The sequence below is a fragment of the Malus sylvestris genome, chromosome 10 (genome assembly GCF_916048215.2).
Source record: "Malus sylvestris chromosome 10, drMalSylv7.2, whole genome shotgun sequence".
Classification (NCBI taxonomy): Eukaryota; Viridiplantae; Streptophyta; class Magnoliopsida; order Rosales; family Rosaceae; genus Malus; species Malus sylvestris.
In genome coordinates this window covers 28,163,312-28,182,005 of record NC_062269.1, presented here as the reverse complement: position 1 = coordinate 28,182,005, position 18,694 = coordinate 28,163,312, and the positions used below count along the sequence as shown (strand labels likewise).

The 18,694-nt window shown below is 38.7% G+C and overlaps 1 protein-coding gene and 1 pseudogene across 1 annotated transcript; both read left to right on the top strand.

Moving 5' to 3' along the window:
- LOC126585943 (protein SULFUR DEFICIENCY-INDUCED 1-like) lies at positions 1 to 3,350 on the top strand. Its single transcript, XM_050250572.1, has 3 exons — positions 1 to 254; positions 2,259 to 2,627; positions 2,703 to 3,350. Exons 1-3 carry the CDS (start codon positions 135 to 137, stop codon positions 3,081 to 3,083), a joined length of 870 nt encoding a protein of 289 aa, XP_050106529.1. The 5' UTR covers positions 1 to 134; the 3' UTR covers positions 3,084 to 3,350.
- A 10,325-nt stretch (positions 3,351 to 13,675) lies between these two features.
- On the top strand, positions 13,676 to 18,376 carry LOC126585942 (protein SULFUR DEFICIENCY-INDUCED 1-like; annotated as a pseudogene).
- Positions 18,377 to 18,694: the final 318 nt, after the last annotated feature.

Genomic DNA, 18,694 nt, shown 5'->3' with positions numbered 1-18,694 from the left:
CTCTCCTCCTCTCTTTCCAGAGGGAGAGAGAAGACCCAGCAGCTCCTCCAATATTATTAATTTTATTTATTTATTTATTAATATTATTACAGCCAATTAATCCAGAGAAATTAAGAGGGAAAAAAGAAAAAAGAATGGAGGGAAGTTGGAAGATGAACAGCTGCAGCACAAAAGGGAAGAAAGATGATCTTTATCATGTTATTCACAAGGTTCCTGCTGGTGATAGTCCTTATGTTAGAGCCAAACATGCTCAGGTTCGTTCCCAAACTTCAGTACTCTTTCAATTGAGTCGTTTTTCTTATCATAGCGATAAAAAATATAAACAACGAGAACGAGAATTCGAAGTTTGGGTGTGTAGAAGAGGAACACACTGCTGTAGCAAACTTGATTACAACCAAGTCCGCGATCTAGTCTTTGGGGTCATCGTTGGTCAGTTCTTAAGCTGGTTCACGTCATAAAAACTCTTATCTTGCTTTTGCCGGATATGAGGAGTTTGATTAGTAGGGATTGAGTTTGAATTACATGCTTAATTCTATGGCAAGGTTATTTTAGCTGCATATTTGCATTTTTCTGTCTCACTAAAAAACAAATATATATTCTATATTCTTTGTGTTTATGATTATAAGTCACGTGATGAAAGAAATAAATAAATGAAAGATAGATCGCCAGCTATCCATCCTTAAAACACTCTCATTCTATCTGCTTTTTTGCTTTGCACGCCCTTTTGGCTTGACTCCAGCTACTCCAATTACCATGGAGATTATTGTTTTACCAAATCAAACATTTTTGTTTTGATGCTTCAATATGTCCTTAATTTTTCCCAATTCAAACACCTCATCAATCGAAAAGTACATGATTGTAGTAAACTTCATACACACCTTCTCTTTTCTCTTTTCCCAAATTCACAGCTGATTATTGCCACCATGCAATCGAAATATCGACCTCGTTTTTCAATAATTTTTATATTATTTTCAATAATTTTATGGATGTTTTTAATAATTAATTAGGTTGTATATATGTGGTTAAGTGGTAAGTCAGATCTCAATGTCTTTCACAGTGTAAATTAAATCTCAAATGTATAGTTAATTTATGTGGTAATTGATTACAATATATGTCTCTTCACCTAGGCAATAGTGAAGTTTTACCCATAATTAAATACATACTTTAGTTGTCACTCAGTACTACAGTCTAATTGTATTCTTCTTCACTTTAAGTGAGAGATCTTAGGTTCGAATCTCATGGATGACAAATTTGATACCAAATTAGGTTACCCATTGTGTCACTTAGCCGAACTCCCTCTCTTCTTAGTGTAAAAATATATTGTTGTGCTAAAAAAAATACAAACTTTAGTTAAACCAAATAGCTTAATCATTAATAAATTTCGTGAAATAGTTAACTTTGGGCTCGTAGAATGAAGAACATAAGTTGTTTATATACGTGCATACACTGTCGGTGTTTAAAATATTCGCAAAATTATAGATATTTTCATCGAAACTTTCAAAAAATCAAGAATCAATATAGAAAGGACGGGTGAATTGCAATCTTCTCCTATATTAGTGGGATATATGAAAATCAATTAATACCGATGATATTTACTTATTCACTACAATAATTTGCCGGAACCCATTACAAATTTCAAAATTTTGAACTTTTTTTTTTTTAATTTCGACTAAATCTGAATGAGTTGATATACTCACCTCATTACAAATTTTTATAATTTCCATCAAGGGCAATCAATATATTGACAATAGACTTGCATATCGATTTTTCTACCCATATCGGAATTTTAAACACTGCACACGGTGAATATTTTGCAATTTATCATAGAGATAGAAAATACAATGTTCTAGCTAATTTAGCTCAGTTCATATCTGGGTAGAAGTTAGAAGTTTAAACCACTTCAAATGTTATTTAGGTGTCATAATTGATACTAAGGTATGCATGCAAATCCTCCCATAACTTTTAATTCATTTGTTTTTTTTTTTTCACAAAGAAAACTAATTATATATACATGCATTACGCCCAAATCTCACCGATCATAAATAATTGCATGAATACTTTTTTTTTTCTGCCTCTCATAAAAATAAATAAATAAATTTTGACGCAGTCTATCCGTTTAGTGTTGCCCACTTGATCTGGACCAGTCTGTGAAAAAAAGGGAGAGAGTGACAGTTTCTTCTATTTTATGGGCCCTTCCATGTGGGCCCAAATTAGCCCAACTTTTTAATTCTTACCAAACCCAATTTTTGTGTGCGAAGCTAGTTGAAAAGGACCCAGAGGCAGCAATAGTTTTGTTTTGGAAGGCAATAAATGCAAGAGACAGAGTGGACAGTGCCCTAAAAGACATGGCTGTGGTGATGAAGCAATTGGACAGAACTGGGGAGGCCATTGAAGCTATCAAGTCCTTTAGAGGCCTTTGCTCCAAACAAGCCCAAGATTCACTTGACAATGTCCTCATTGACTTGTACAAGAAATATGGCAAAGTTGATGAGCAAATTGACTTGCTCAAGAGGAAGCTTAGGTTGATATACCAAGGCGCTACCTTCAACGGAAGACCAACTAAAATCGCCCGCTCTCATGGAAAGAAGTTCCAGGTTTCGGTTACGCAAGAGACCTCGAGATTACTGGTGTGTTATGCTGTCAATTGCCTCGATTCATAATTTAGTAACATGTAATGTGACTTATTTAGATACATTGTACAGGGCAATTTGGGCTGGGCCTATATGCAGAAAGGTAACTACATGATGGCGGAGGTCGTGTATCGAAAGGCCCAAATGATTGACCCTGACTCGAACAAAGCATGTAATTTGGGTCTGTGCCTAATCAAACAAGGCCGACACGAAGAGGCCCGTTTGGCTCTCGAAGACGTGGTACACAGTAGACTTCCAGGATCCGAGGAGAGCAAGTTGAGGAAACGAGCGGACGAGTTGCTAATGGAGTTGAGGTCTATGAATTGTTTGCCAAAGTCATTGGATGTATTGAGCCTAGATGATGATGATTTTGTGAAAGGGCTTGAGCAGTTGATGAATGAATGGGGTCCGTTTAGATCTAAAAGGCTTCCCATCTTTGAAGAGATCTCTTAATTTAGAGATCAAGTGGCATGCTAATACCTAATAGTTTGTTCTTTTGTTCATATGTAGGTGTATTAAAAACTAAAAATGTGTGTGTTTAGTTAGGACCACCAACAACAACAACAAAAAAAAACAGAGAAGTTGGTGTTGTGTGGGTAAATTAGAATAAGGTCCCTTTTGTACATAATGTGAGGGAGATGATGTTTGTGTTGGAGAGAGTTAAGTTGGTAATGAGAAAGTGAATTGAGAACCAACAATTTAGTGGTTCTCGATTTGGTATCCAAATTTTATTTAATTCAGCGACTGTTTAAGATTCATATGTGTTAAACAAATTAATGGTTATGATGACGAATAATATTTTCATGATTCACTATCAATATGATGACAAGTAATATTTCATGATTAACTATCATATGTTTTGTTTATACCATATTTAGGGCCTCGTATATTTGGGCCTTGGGCCTTGTATTTGGGCCTCACACTAAAGCCCATACTTTGTAAAGGAGGAGGAGCCCCTTATTCTATAAAAGGGGACTCCTACCCTCATTCTAGAAGAGGCCTCACTCTCATTCTCACTCTCATAGGCCATTTCTGAAGCCTCTCACCCCCTCTCAGAAGCTCTCACCATCTCCCTCTCTATTCCCTCAAATATAATACAATCAGTGTGGACGTAGCCCAAACCTTGGGGTGAACCACGATAACTCTTGTGTCATTTACATTTTATGCAGATTCACGGTCGGATTTACGTTGTACCAAGACATCCGGTTTTGTGCATCAACATTTGGCGCCGTCTGTGGGAATGGTACAAAAAGCTATGTCGGTTCTCTCTCAATTTTTCATCCCACCACCGTGAAACCTTCACAACCTCACCATTGTCCATCCACCGTGAATCTGCAAAACCCGATATTGTACTGAAGCACGTTGGTGATGTACGTAAGGAGGCCACTGGCGACGGGGGCGAGACCCCGGCACACCAAACGCTCCCCTCTCACACCCACCTGCTCACCGTATCGTTCATTCTCCATCGTTCGATCAACGCATTCAATCATCATAACCGCTGATCAAAAGCAATGGCTCCGTTTAAGCTCCAAGACTACTAGTCTATATCGTGATCAAAGACGGTCTCCTCTTTGCTATTCATGCTTTCCACGGTATTCCTGTTCTCCACCTCCATACTGTGTAAGATCTCGATCTCACAGTCATGGTTATTATTCTCCTCCAAAACGAAGGGCTTATTCCAGGGAGACAAAGCTATGGCGACGAGGGATCTGCGGGACCCGACGACTAAGCAACAAAATGGAAAGCGTTTGGCAGAGTTCTCAGCTCTCCCCAAACCATCAGCCTGCCTTCCTTTTTAAAGGAAGACCTCAAACGATCAAGAAATGATGAAAAGTAAAGTGGGAGCATCTCAAAGAAAAAGAAACATTGCCTGGTCTACTTTGCAAGAATCATCCACTTCCACTGGAGGTTAAAACAGCTGATCAAAAAGCAGCAGCTTCGGCGAAGCCTAAAGATGCAGCGAAGGAACAAGTGTTGAGGCTAGGAACACTTGGTGGTTTTCGTTGGTAGCGACGATGTCCTCCTCTGTGACGGATTTGAGGATATGAATGGAAGACCGAGCTCCAGAACTTCCTGCAGTCCGACAGGACCATCAACAACGACGCCAACAGCAACATGCCTATGATTCCAGAAATGACGCCATCAAGCTCGAAGAAGGATGTAGCAAGGGAGACGACAACGGTAGTGGATTCCAGAGACACTCCGCTAGTGGGCCCATGCTCTAGGGCTTTGAAGTCTAGGCCCGATGACACTGGTGGTAGCTTGACTAATGGAGTGACGTCGTTAACCGCTGCAACGTCGTTTCCTGGAAAAGAAGTGACCACCTGTGGGATGTCGCTGACGTCGTCTCCATGAGGCTCCAGCGCGAGCGCCAGTGCGAATGCTAAGCAGGATTCGTCTCCCAAGTCGCCGCTGACTGCCGATAACCAGAAGCGGAAAGAGAGAGCATCGCCGACGACGACGCCGAGTTTCAAAGTGAGGGACTCCCTTACCATCTTGGAGAAGGAGAAACTTTTTTGACTTCATGGACAGCTGGATGATTATTATTGGTGTTTGGGATTGTTCTTCAGAATGACGATGTTGAGCTCGTTGCTGTCAACGATCCCTTCATTACCACCGACTACATGACCCACATATTCAAGTACAACATAGTCAATGGCGCATGGAAGCACCATGAGCTCGAGGTCAGGGACTCCAAGACCCTTCTCTTCGGTGAGAAGCCTATTGCTGTTTTCAGAATCAGGATCCCATAGGAGATCCATGGGGTGAGGCCGGTGCTGACTGTGTTGTTGAGTCTATCGGTGTTCTCACCGACATGCAGAAGGCAGCTGTTACTTTGGCTGCAATTATTACCACAAAATATTTAAAAAAAAAAAAAAAAAAGCAAAAGTAAAAGCAAAAAGGGAAACCTAACGGCATGGCATGGCAGAAAAGCAGCTGTCATTTTAGTGTCCAGCAAGAAAATCATGTGAAGCGGGACAAGCAAGAAAATCATCAACCAGCACATGGGGGACTTGTGGACCATGCAAAAGCAAAAGCAAAATAGAAAAAGAGAAAGCAAAAGAGAAAGCAAAAGTAAGGAATAAACACCTCATCGGAGTGATGTAATTTATTTTCCTTATCTTTCGAAAACATCTGTATAAACCCCATCAGAGGGTAATATATATAAACCCCATCAGAGGGTCCAAAAAAAAAAAAAAAAAAAAAAAAAAAAAAAAAAAAAAAAAAAGGGGCAAAGCCCAAAACAAATGGGCTAGCATGTTGTGGAGGGCGAAAGCCTATCAGCTCAAAATAGCTCCAACCAGATGATCAAAAGTACGCCTAGTACTCCAACTTATACATGAGCACTACTCATGTCATTCATACATAAACATTCATGAGCATCACTCATGACAATCATACATAAACATTCATGACCATCATTCATGTCAACATTCATGAGCATCACTCATGTTAACATTCATGAGCATCACTCATGTCAATCAACATAAACATTCATGAGCATCACTCATGTCAATCAGATTCAAAAGCTTCATTTACAGAGCTCTAGCTTTAAAAGCTTCATTTACAAGAGCTCTAGCTTCAAAGACTTCATTTACAGAGCTTCAGCTTCAAAGCTTCACTTGCAAAGCTTCACCTACAAAGCTTCAGTGCATGGTCTACAAAGACCGCCTCCGAACAACCGCCATTTCAGCCCATACATGGATTGAATTTGAAGTCTCCAGCCAACATCGTCTATTGACCGAAGACTTGGGGGACTACATTATGTACCATATATTGGGCCTCAACTGGGCCTCATGAAAAATACTTGGGGGACTCTAGCCCATTATTTATGTATTGAGGAGCGAACCCTTATTCTATAAAAGGGACTCCCTCACTTTCATTGAAAGATCACCCATGATTTATGTATTGAGGAGCGAGCCCTTATTTTATAAAAGGGACTCCCTTACCACCATTATAGAGCATCGCCGCCTACTGAGCAACCGTCTCACTGCGAGCATCAACTCTAACCCATCACTTATGTATTGAGGAGTGAGCCCTTATTCTATAAAAGGGACTCCCTCACCTTCATTAGAGAGAAACGCCGCCAGCTGAGCAACCGCCTCGCCGCGAGCATCAACTCTAGCCCATTATTTATGTATTGAGGAGCGAGCCCTTATTCTATAAAAGGGACTCCCTCACCTTCAAACGCCACAAGCCAAGCCAACCAAGGCAACATAAGCTACAAGCAAAGCGGCCTCGCAACATGTGCTACTTCTAGTTGAGCATCATTTCAGATTGGGCACCGCCTCATATCGAGCATCAGTTACTTCAGCCCACACATGGACTGAATTTCAAGTCTCCAGCCAAAAGACTCTCTTGACTGAAGACTTGGGGGACTACTGTTTATACCATATTTAGGGCCTCGTATATTTGGGCCTTGGGCCTTGTATTTGGGCCTCACACTAAAGCCCATACTTTGTAAAAGAGGAGGAGCCCCTTATTCTATAAAAGGGGACTCCTCCCCTCATTCTGGGAGAGGCCTCACTCTCACTCTCAGAGGCGAACTCTCAAGCCATCACTCCCCTCTCTCACCCTCAGAAGCTTTCACATTCTCCCTCTTCAACATCTCAAATAAATACAATCAGTGTGGACGTAGCCCAAACCTTGGGGTGAACCACGATACCTCTTGTGTCATTTACATTTCATGCAGATTCACGGTCGGATTTACGTTGTTCCAAGACCTCCGGTTTTGTGCATCAACATGTTTGATTTATTTTGCCACTTAGTGTTATTCATCTTCACTTGTAAGTAAGAAATCTTAAGTTTGATTTTTACCAAGGGCAACATAACCAAATTATTATGGCTAGCTTATGTGAGGGCTTAACCCACCCCCCACCCCCTACCCCTTTGTCACATCCCAGCCCGGGCCCCTACCATATCTCAGGTTCAACTTCGTTGTGGCACGATATTGTCCGCTTTGGGCCCCGACCATGCCCTCACAGTTTTGTTTTTGGAACTCAGACAAGAACTTCATAATGGGTCACCCATCTTAGGATTACTCTCGCGCGAACTCGCTTAACTTCGGAGTTCCGATGGAACCCGAAGCCAATGAGCTCCCAAAAAGCCTCGTGCTAGGTAGAGATGGGAATATACATATAAGGCTTACAGGATCCACTCCCCTGGGCGATGTGGGATGTTACAATCCACCCCCCTTAGGGGCCTGACGTCCTCATCGGCACACATCCAACCAGGGATTGGCTTTGATACCAAATTGTCACTTCCCAGCCCGAGCCCCCACCACATCCCGGGCTCGACTCCGCCGTAGCACAATATTATCCGCTTTGGGCCCCGACCATACCCTCACGGTTTTATTTTTGGGAACTTAGACGAGAACTTCCAGTGGGTCACCCATCCTAGGATTGCTCTCTCGTGAATTCGCTTAACTTCAGAGTTCCGATGGAACCCGATGCCAGTGAGCTCCCAAAATGCCTCATGCTAGGTAGAGATGGAAATATACATATAAGGCTTATAGGATCCACTCCCCTGGGCGATGTGGGATATTACACCTTAGTCTAGATAATATTGTAGGTATTAGAGAAAAAAAAAAGATATAATTTATATGGATACATTTTTTAAATAATACTTGCATTCCCTCCTTAGGGATAATCTTCAAATCAAAATTAAGACATTGAACGGGTTTATGAAATTTCTACGATAAAGATATGTTATTTGCAAGTGGAGGAATGAGCTCACCCCACCGAAGGGAAATGCAAGCATGATTTAAATGCTTTTACAAATGATATGTAAATGATGAAAGTATGGATAAAGAAAATTGAATAATACTTGCATTCCCCCTTGAAGAAATGAGCTCGCTCCTCCACTTTCAAGTGATGTATCTTTATCAAATAAATTTTTTAATCTTCATTTGAAGATCATTCTTACAAAAAAAACCATTCAAATCCGAGATCGTTTAATCATCTAAATGTATAAATAAGTGAATGGTTCATCATTTATATGATACTTAATATCTACACTGTTGATTTATTTGAAACATTTGAAGGACAAAATGACTTCTAATTGAAATGATTTTTGTAAGGATAATTTTCAAATGAAGGTTAAGAAGTTGAATAATTCCGATTATAAAATTTCTATGATGAAAATACGCTATTTATAAGTGTTGGAAATGAGTTCATTCTCCAAAAGAAAAATACAAGTATTATCCAATAAAATTTGATGGGGTTCAAACTTACTCGAAACAATATAGTTAGATGGTTTAAAGTGACATATTCCTGGTATAAAAATGAAAAGATTTTTTGTTAAACAAAAATGAAAAAGAAAAGATTTTGGATTTGATAAAAAAAAAAATATAGATAAATTTGATTGCTAATTATCAGGGTGAATTACATTTTACCCCCTCAGGTATCGGTGCAATTACAACCTTATATAACATCTTTAAAACATTTCAAACTCATACATTAAGTATTATTTTATTTCAATTTCATACAACCGTTAAAAAATCTATTAAGTCAACCGTTAAGTGATGACGTGGCAAATATGGAGTTCCCATTTGTGCTAACGTGACTATCACATTTGTGCCACGTGGCTAAACGCTTAATAAAAAAATTAATTAAAGAAAAGTACATAAATAAATAAATAACCAAAAATCCCCTTCGTCTTCCTCACCTGAGCCCACCCCTTTCCCCCATTTTGAACTCCTTCTCAAACCAAAAAATAAAAAAATAAAAAATCCCAAAAACCTATCTTCCCCGTCAAAACACCAACTCTCCCTAACCTCCGCCGCCGTCTGGTTTTCCAATGATTTGACCTTCTTCTTCGACCACCCTTATCCAACCACCAAGCTCATGTTCAATTACAACGACATCAAACCTTCTCGAATCGAAAGTTCCAGTATCGACACCAAACCGAGCCGGATATGCACCACCGAGCCGCATCATGCCGATGTTGTTGCCTGAAATTGGACCCACCTCATGCAATTCCTTCATGATAGGCAAGGGGTGGCTACAGCGTGGGACTTGGGGTGGGACAGATTTGGGGCTAAGGGTTAGTGATGGTAGAAGGAAGATGAAGAAGGGGACTTATGATTAGAGAAAAGTGCAGAAGTGATGGGAGAAGGGGGTGGATCGGCCTACGACCTAGGATGGGAAAATTTTGGGGCAAAGGATTGGTGATAGGATAAGGAAGATGAAGGAGATTTATGGTTAGAGAAAGGTGCAGAAGTGATGGGGAAAAAGGTGGAACCATGGAGGGGATTGATGGGTGGCTAGGGTAGAGACGATGAAAATGGGGTTTCTATTTTATTTATTTTTTCTTTAATTAATTATTTTAATATTTTAAAAAAAAATTTAAGGGTTTAGCCACATGACACAAATGTTGCAGCCACATCAACACAAATAGGGATCCTATATTTGTCACGTCATCACTTAACAGTAAACATAACATATTTTTTAACAGTTGTATAAAATTAAAATAAAATAATACTAAATGTATGAGATTGCAATGTTTTAAAGATGTTGTATGAGGTTGTAATTGCACCGAAACCTAAAGGAGTAAAATGTAATTTACCCTAATAATTAGCAATCAAAATTATCTAGAGGAGACCTATTGGAGACAGGTACTCGCCCAGCAACTTGATTCTCTTCTGGCCCAAAAGGATACCTATTGGAGACAAAGGTCCAAGACAAGTTGGATGAGAGATGGAGACCGGAACACTAAACTTTTTTCATCGAAGGGCATCGGTTCACCGGGGCAAAAACCGAATAGCAAGATTGAAGGCAACAATGGTGTTTGGTATGAGGACGATGTGGGTATTGAGGTTGTGGTCACTGATTATTTTTCAAATATTTTCACCTCCAACTGATAGGGAAATTTTTTAAGCCATTGATAAGCGTGTGATTGAGAATATGAATGCCTCTCTGATGCGGGAATGTGATCCCGGTGAAATTAAAATGGATGTCTTTCAGATGCAACCTTCGACATCCCCTGGCCCCAATGGGCTCCCTTCTCTGTTATTCCAGAAATTTTGGAGTGTAATTGGTGAAGGTGTATCAAAAGCAATACTTTCTTTTCTAAACTCGGGTAACCTCCTACAGAAAGTGAATTACACCTACATCACCCCTCATTCCAAGGGTTAAGACCCCGGAAGACATGTCTCAACTATGGCCCATTAGCCTCTATAATGTGCTTTTCAAAATTGCTTCATAGGTAATTGCAAATTGTCTCAAGCCAATTCTCCAACATGTTATTTCCCATCACCATAGCGCCTTTGTTCCAGGTCGACAAATCTCCAACAATACAATTATTGCCACTAAGATATCTCACTTTATGTTCAAGAGGCACAAGGGGAAAAAAAAGGTTTTTATCCTTGAAACTCGACATAAGCAAGCCTTATGAACGAATTAAATGGGGATATCTGAGAAATGGCCTTCTTTGTCTCGACTTTTGTAGCAAATGGACCAAATTGATTATGACTTGTGTCTCGACAATTTCATATGCGGATGATAGCTTTCTATTCGCAAGAGTAACTGAAGATGAGTGCCACCAAATTAAGCTAATCCTTCACAAGTACGAACTTGCCTCAGGCCAAATGATCAACTTACAGAAGAGCAAAGTCTCTTCTAGCAAAAATGTGAAGCGAAATGTGCAGGATTCTTTGGCCTCCAATCTGGGGGTGACATGGATGGCGCAACATGACAAGTACCTGTGCCTCCCAACGTTTGTGGGAAGGAATAGAGGCCAAGGCTTCAACTTTATAAAAGAACGTCTCTGGAAGTGGCCCCAAAACTGGAAATGGAAGCTCGTAAGTTCGGCGGGCCATGAGATTCTGGTCAAAGTAGTTGCGCAGGCCCCCATACTGCAACTCTCTTTTTGTTAGCAATCTTATCAATACGTAAAGGAAATACTAGAGATCCAATGTTATAATGGCTTTATTCTCAGAATTTGAGACCAACCTCATCCTTTCACTTCCCATTAGTCATCGTCTCCAGAGGAAAGGCTTATTTGGCATTTTGATAAGAAATGATTATTCTCGGTTCAGAGCGCTTACCATGTTGCTCTTGATTTGACTACGGGAAGATCTAATCGAGCCTCTTCCTCTGGGGAGTCTCAACTTTCTCTACTTTGGAAGAAGGTTTAGGGAGCAAAAGTCTTGCCAAAAGTCCGAATGAATGCATGGCGCCTCTGTAAGGACATCATACAGTCCAAGTCCAACCTGGTGAAACAACCGCATTACTACTGATTCTCGGTGTGTGCTATATGGCAATGAAGGTGAAACTGGCGTCCATATCCTCTGCAATTGTCCTTTTGCAACCTATGTGTGGAGCTTTTCGGTTTTGGGACGTCTACCCAGTGGCAATTTACCTCCCACAGTTGGCAATTAGATGTTATCTCTCATTCCTATACTAGACAAGCATAGATTTGATTTAATCTTGATGCATTCGTATGCTATTTGGACTACTCAGAATTCTATGCTTTGGTCTAGCAAATGTGATCCTCCTAATGTTGTGGTCCATAACACTATCTCCTGGTGGTAAAATTTCCAGCTTGTCTCTACTCCTACTTCTTCCCCTTGCCGCTTCCCGGCCTCTTCGAGGGTAAAGTGGGTAAAGCCTAGGCCTAGCCTGCTGAAGCTAAATGTAGATGGAGTTTGGAATGCAAATCGCCTTGTTGGTAATCGCCTTATGGGTGGAATGGAGGGCGGTCATCTGTGACTTGGTAGGAAATTTTTTGGCAGGCTTATCTAAGTCTCTTCCTCATGTCCCTTTCCCCCCCCCCCCCTCTTTGTTGAAGCTTTAGCGGTCAAGAAAAGTCTTGCTTATGCGTCTTCCAGGGGTTTTCAAAACATTGTTATTGAGAGTGATTCGCTCCAAATCACCCAAGTTTTCTGCGCTTCCTCATTAGACCTCTCCCATATTGGTCTCATTGTTGAGGATTCTAGAGAGATTTCTTCAGGGATCACTGGCGTTTGTTTTACCCACATCAGGTGCCAAGCAAACAAAGTTGCTCACAGACTTACCCGCTACAATCTTTTCCAGAAGCCCTGGTCTTTGGTTTGAAGAATCACCAAATTTTATTTTATATGTTTTACTTGAAGACTGTTTGTCTGAGGTCTGACTGCTCCTTTTGTTGTAATCATATTTCCTCTCATCAATACATCTATCGCCTTTGTTTCAAAAAGATTGTCTTCCTTTTTATGTTTTTGGTTTTTCCACACACCTCTTCATTTCTTAATTTGGACGTAGAATGCAACGTAATTAGCTTGGTTAATCAAAGTGGACGCATGCACTAACAATGATTAGGTGGTAAAATATTATTACAGTTCATCATTCAAAAGAAAGAAAGAAAAAAGCCATTTCCTCTCAGCTCTCGCATGAATTTGGTACAAAAAAGAGAGACCACAGATGCTAATCTATCCGTTAATACAATAAATAAAAGGCAATCTAGCATTCAATATGTGACATGCATGTAAGGGTTACGGTAGCTTGGCCAGAAGAATCGACATTGTGTAATCGTCAACTTTTATACACAATCAGATAGTGTGTTTTGTCGTATATATAATAGGAATTCTCTTAATACTTATTTACAACATCGGCATAACTTTCATCGATCACACACGATGCTTTTTATTAGAAGAGCCTCAACATAATCACGTCCAAGTTCATCCCAAAATTGAGATTATAGGATAAGGGAAGAATTATATGTTTATATTAATTAGGTCATTGAAGAACTAACCCCACCTTTAATAATTACCGAGAAAAATATGACGACCGATCTGTTTACGCCATAGGTTAGATTTAACTTTCACTAATCACATGAACAAGATTACATTATCCCTGATCAAAAGTATCGGCAACTGGTTTGACTAATGGTAACAAATTAACCCTAGAGCGGGGCCCAAGGAATCCCTAAAAGGTTGAATTTCAGCGTGACGCGTGTTCCGGACGACACGTCGCTGGGTAGTCGATTGGCTGTTGCATAAGAACAAACATACAAACATACAAAATATGAATAGGGTCGTGATATAGCACAATGTTCATAATGCTTGTATAAATTGGACTCGTGATTTCTCTCCTTCTCTCTTTCCAAAGGGAGAGAGAAGACCCAGCTCCTCCAATATTGTTGTTTTTATTTATTTTTCTTTTCTTTTTTTATTAATATTATTGCAGCCAATTAATCCAGAGAAATTAAGAGGGAAAAGGAAAAAGAATGGAGGGAAGTTGGAAGACGAACAGCTGCAGCGCAAAAGGGAAGAAAGATGATCTTTATCATGTTATTCACAAGGTTCCTTCTGGTGATAGTCCTTATGTAAGAGCCAAACATGCTCAGGTTCGTCTCCAAACCTCAATACTCTTTCAATTTAGTCGTTTTTCCTAACATAGCGATATAAAATCTAAACTATGAGAAAGAGAATTCGAAGTTTGGGTGTGTAGAAACAGAACATACTACTGTAGCAAACTTGACGATAGCCAAGTCCACGAACTAGTCTTTGGGTTATCGTTGGTCAATTTTAAGCTGGTTCATGTCTAGGGTTGGAAAAAATTTCTGAAAATCCCTGAACCAAATAAAAAAAATCTCGATTCCAAACCAAAATTCCAGAAATTTTCGGGATGAAATACCAAACTGATCCCAAAATTTTGGTACGGGATTTGGTATTGTCTACTCAATCTTTCGGTAATCCCATACCGAATTGAAAATAAATAATATATATATATATATATATATATTATTATTATTATATATTTATATATTTATATATATGTATTATTATACATTTGAATTGTTGCTAACTACTAGTAGCAATAGGGGTGGGCGCGGTGCGGTTTGGTGCGGTTTCGAATGAAACCACAACCGAAACCGAAACATTTTGCGGTGCGGTGCGGTGCGGTTTTGAAGCCAAAACCGAAATGAAACCAAACCGTTCGGTTCGGTGCGGTGCGGTTTCAAACGGTTTCGGTTTGGTTTATAAGAAAAAAAAATGTACAATTTAAAATATACACCTATTTATGCATAAGACGGTCTTATTTTTCTCGTATATTAATTAATGAATATGCAGTAAAATTGCAGCAAAACTGCATAAAAAACACAGCAAAAACTGCACAAAACTGCACCAAAACTGCACAAAACTGCACCAAAAAATAATGCAGCAAAACTGCATTAAAAAACAGCACCAAAACAGCACCAAAAACTGCACCAAAACAGCCCCAAAACTGCACCAAAAAACTGCACAAAACAGAATAAAAAATCTGCACCAAAAGTGCAGCTAACTTGTACCAAAACTACAACAAATGACAACTACTAAAATTGAGACAACATCCAATGCATCAAAGGATTTAAACTTTAAATCCTTATGCATCACATCTATTAAAATTGAACTTGATCACCAATCACAATACTTTACAATCCAATTGAAAGGTTAAGTTTGCCATAATACAAACCTATAAGTTATAATCTAGTTGAAAAGTTTAAAATATAAGTTATATAACATTTATTTATTATATGGTGCGGTTTCGGTTTCAGTGCGGTTTTGAAAACCCAAAACCGAAACCAAACCGTTTTGTGTGCCGCGGTTCGGTTTTGAAACCGAAACCATTTCAAAACCGCAAAACCAAACCGTTTGGTGCGGTTTGATTCGATTCGTGTTTCGGTTTCGGTTTTCGGTTCCAAGTGCCCACCCCTAAGTAGCAATATAATTGTTATGGTCTAAGGTAGTAACCATAGCCCTTTATCGTCACATTTGCTAGTACGAACCTCCCACAAATGTGTCTATTTCTTCAACACGAAATCAAAAAATTGTATTGTTAGTTTTCAAACATATATATTAGGTTTGTAACTTATTTTTTTTTGCTTTTGGATTTATTACTTATTTTATTTTGGTTGCGTGTTAATTTAACTTGGTATGATGATTGCTATTTCAATTTGTATGAAATTTGGGAATACCAAACCATCATGAAATACCGAAAATATTTTGGGGTTTCCAAAAATTGGGAATACCGAAATTTTGATTTGGGATTGATCTTCAAATGTCCGTCCCGAAAATTTTAGGTTTGGGATCCGAACCACCCCTTATCTTGCTTTTGCCGGATATGATGAGTTTGATTAGTAGGGATTGAGTTTGAATTACATGCTTAATTCCATGGCAAGATGTATTTTTCTTAGCTGCATATATTGCATTTTTCTGTCTCACTTAAAACAAAAATACATCCTCATTACTATGATTATAACTTACATGACGAAAGAAATAAATAAAAGAGAGATATATCGTCAGCTACACCTAAGTTTTTCTGCTTGCTTTGATGTATTATCCATCTTTAAAACTCTCTCATTTCTATCTGCTTTTTTGTTTTGTGCGCCCTTTTGGCTTGAGTCCAGCTGTTCCTCCAATTACCATGGAGATTATAGTATTACCAAATCAAGCATTTTTGTTTTTGATGTTCCAATACTTCCTCAATTTTTCCCAATTCAAACACCTCAACAATAGAAAAATACATGATTGTATTAAACTTCAAACACACTTTCTCTTCTCTTTTCCCAAATTCACAGCTGATTATTGCCTACCATGCAATCGAAATATCGACCTCGTTTTTAAATAATTTTATGGCTGTTTTTAATAATTAATTAGGTTGTTTATATGGGGTTGAGTGGTAAGTCAGATCTCAATGTCATTCACTGGTGTAAATCAGATCTCAAACATATAGTTAAACTATGTGGTAATTGATTACAAGATATGTATCTTCACCTAGGCAATAGTGAAGTTTTATCCATAATTAAATACATACTTTAGTTAAACCAAATAGCTTAACATCAATAAATTTCATGAAATAGTTAACTTTGGGCTTGTAGAATGTAGAACAGTAGAAGTTGTATATATACGTGCGTGGCCATAACTTTCTATGTGGTCCAACATCCTAGTGAATAGAGTCCTAGTTTGAAACTCCTCATCCCCTTAATTATTGTAAGTTTCAAATCCTCCCCCTCCCCATAATAATAATAAATTTGTAAAAAAATAAAAAGTTATATATATACCCATCCATTATAAATTTCCATAGTTCCGTCCAAGGCAATCAATGTCGATATATCTATCGATATTTTCATAAATTTGCATATCGATATTTCTACTTATATTAATATTTTGAACACGGCAAATAGTGAATATTTTGCAATTTATCATAGAGATAAAAAAAAATACAATGTTCCAACTAATTTATCTAAGCTCATATCTGCGTACAAGATAGAAGTTTAAACCACTGCAAATGTAATATTAGGTGTCCTAATTGATGCTAAGGTATGCATGCAAATCCTCCCATAAGTTTTAACTCATTTGTTTTTTTTCTTTTTTTCACAAAGGTAAAACCTAATTATATATATGTGCATTACGCCGAATGTCGACGATCGTAATTAATTGCCTGAATACTTTTTTTTAACAACGAAAAACAATTCCTTGTATTTCTTTTTGCCTATTATAAAAAATAATAATAAGTGTTGGCCCACTTGATCTGGACCAGTTATGAAAAACAGGGAGAGAACGACAGTTTCTTTTATATATATATATATATATATATATATATATATATATGGGCCTTTCCATGGGAGCCCAAATACTAGCCCAACTTTTTCATCCTTATCAAGCCCTTTTTTTGTGTGTAATATTTCAGCTAGTTGAAAAGGATCTAGAGGCAGCAATAGTTTTGTTTTGGAAGGCAATAAATGCAGGAGACAGAGTGGACAGTGCCCTAAAAGACATGGTTGTGGTGATGAAGCAATTGGATAGAACTGAGGAGGCCATTGAAGCTGTCAAGTCGTTTAGAGGCCTTTGCTCCAAACAAGCCCAAGATTCACTTGACAATGTCCTCATTGACTTGTACAAGAAATGTGGCAAAGTTGAGGAGCAAATTGACTTGCTCAAGAGGAAGCTTAGGTTGATATACCAAGGCGTCGCCTTCAACGGAAAACCAACTAAAACCGCCCGCTCTCGCGGAAAGAAGTTTCAAGTTTCAGTTACACAAGAGACCTCAAGATTACTGGTATGTTACGATGTCAATTGTCTCGATTCACAATTTAGTAACATGTTACATTAGTAATGTGACTTATCTGGATATATTTTACAGGGCAATTTGGGTTAGGCCTATGTGCAGAAGGGTAACTACATGATGGCGAAGGTCGTGTATCGAAAGGCCCAAATGATCGACCCTAACTCAAACAAGGCATGTAACTTGGGTATGTGCCTAATCAAACAAGGACGACACGAAGAGGCCCGTTTGGTTCTCGAAGATGTGGTATACAGTAGACTTCCAGGATCCGAGGAGAGCAAGTCGAGGAAACGAGCGGACGACTTGCTAATGGAGTTGAGGTCTATGAATTGTTTGCCAGAGTCATTGGATGTATTGAGCATAGATGATGATTTTGTGAAGGGGCTTGAGCAGTTGATGAATGAATAGGGTGCGTTTAGATATAAAAGGCTTCCCATCTTTGAAGAGATCTCTCAATTTAGAGATCAAGTGGCATGCTAATAGTGTTTCTCTAGTTGTTCATATGCAGACGTGTCAAAGATTAAAAGAGGTTGTATGTTTAGTTAAGCCCAACAACAACAACAAAAAAGAGAAGCTTTGTTGTGTTGTGTGGGTAAATTAGAATAAGGTCCCTTTTGTACATAATGTGAGGGAGGTGATGCTTGTGTTGGAGAGAATTAAGTTGGTAATGAGAAAGTGAATTGAGAACCAACAATTTAGTGGTTCTATTTCGTATCCAAATCAGTGCTAGTCTTCTCAACAAAGTATTATGTTTTGGATTATACTTGACTCTTTACATAATATTACATCATTTTATTGTATTCAACTTCAAATTGTTCATTCTTTTTACATCAAGTCTTGAAAAAATTATTTAATTCAATGATTGTTTAGCGATTCATCTATGTTGAACAAATCAATCGTCATGATGACAAGTCATATTTTTATGAATAACTGTTAATATGTTTGATTTGTTTTGTTACTTAGTAGTATGGTCTAGTCGTATTCCTCTCCACTTGTAAGTGAGAGGTCTTAGATTCGATTCTCGCCAAAAGTGAATTT

Bases quoted from the DNA above. Each gene is read 5' to 3' on its own strand.
- LOC126585943 (XM_050250572.1), top strand. From the start codon at position 135: ATGGAGGGAAGTTGGAAGATGAACAGCTGCAGCACAAAAGGGAAGAAA. The intron at 255-2,258 runs GTTCGTTCCCAA...TTGTGTGCGAAG, and splicing joins TTAGAGCCAAACATGCTCAG to CTAGTTGAAAAGGACCCAGA. The intron at 2,628-2,702 runs GTGTGTTATGCT...TACATTGTACAG, and splicing joins AAGAGACCTCGAGATTACTG to GGCAATTTGGGCTGGGCCTA.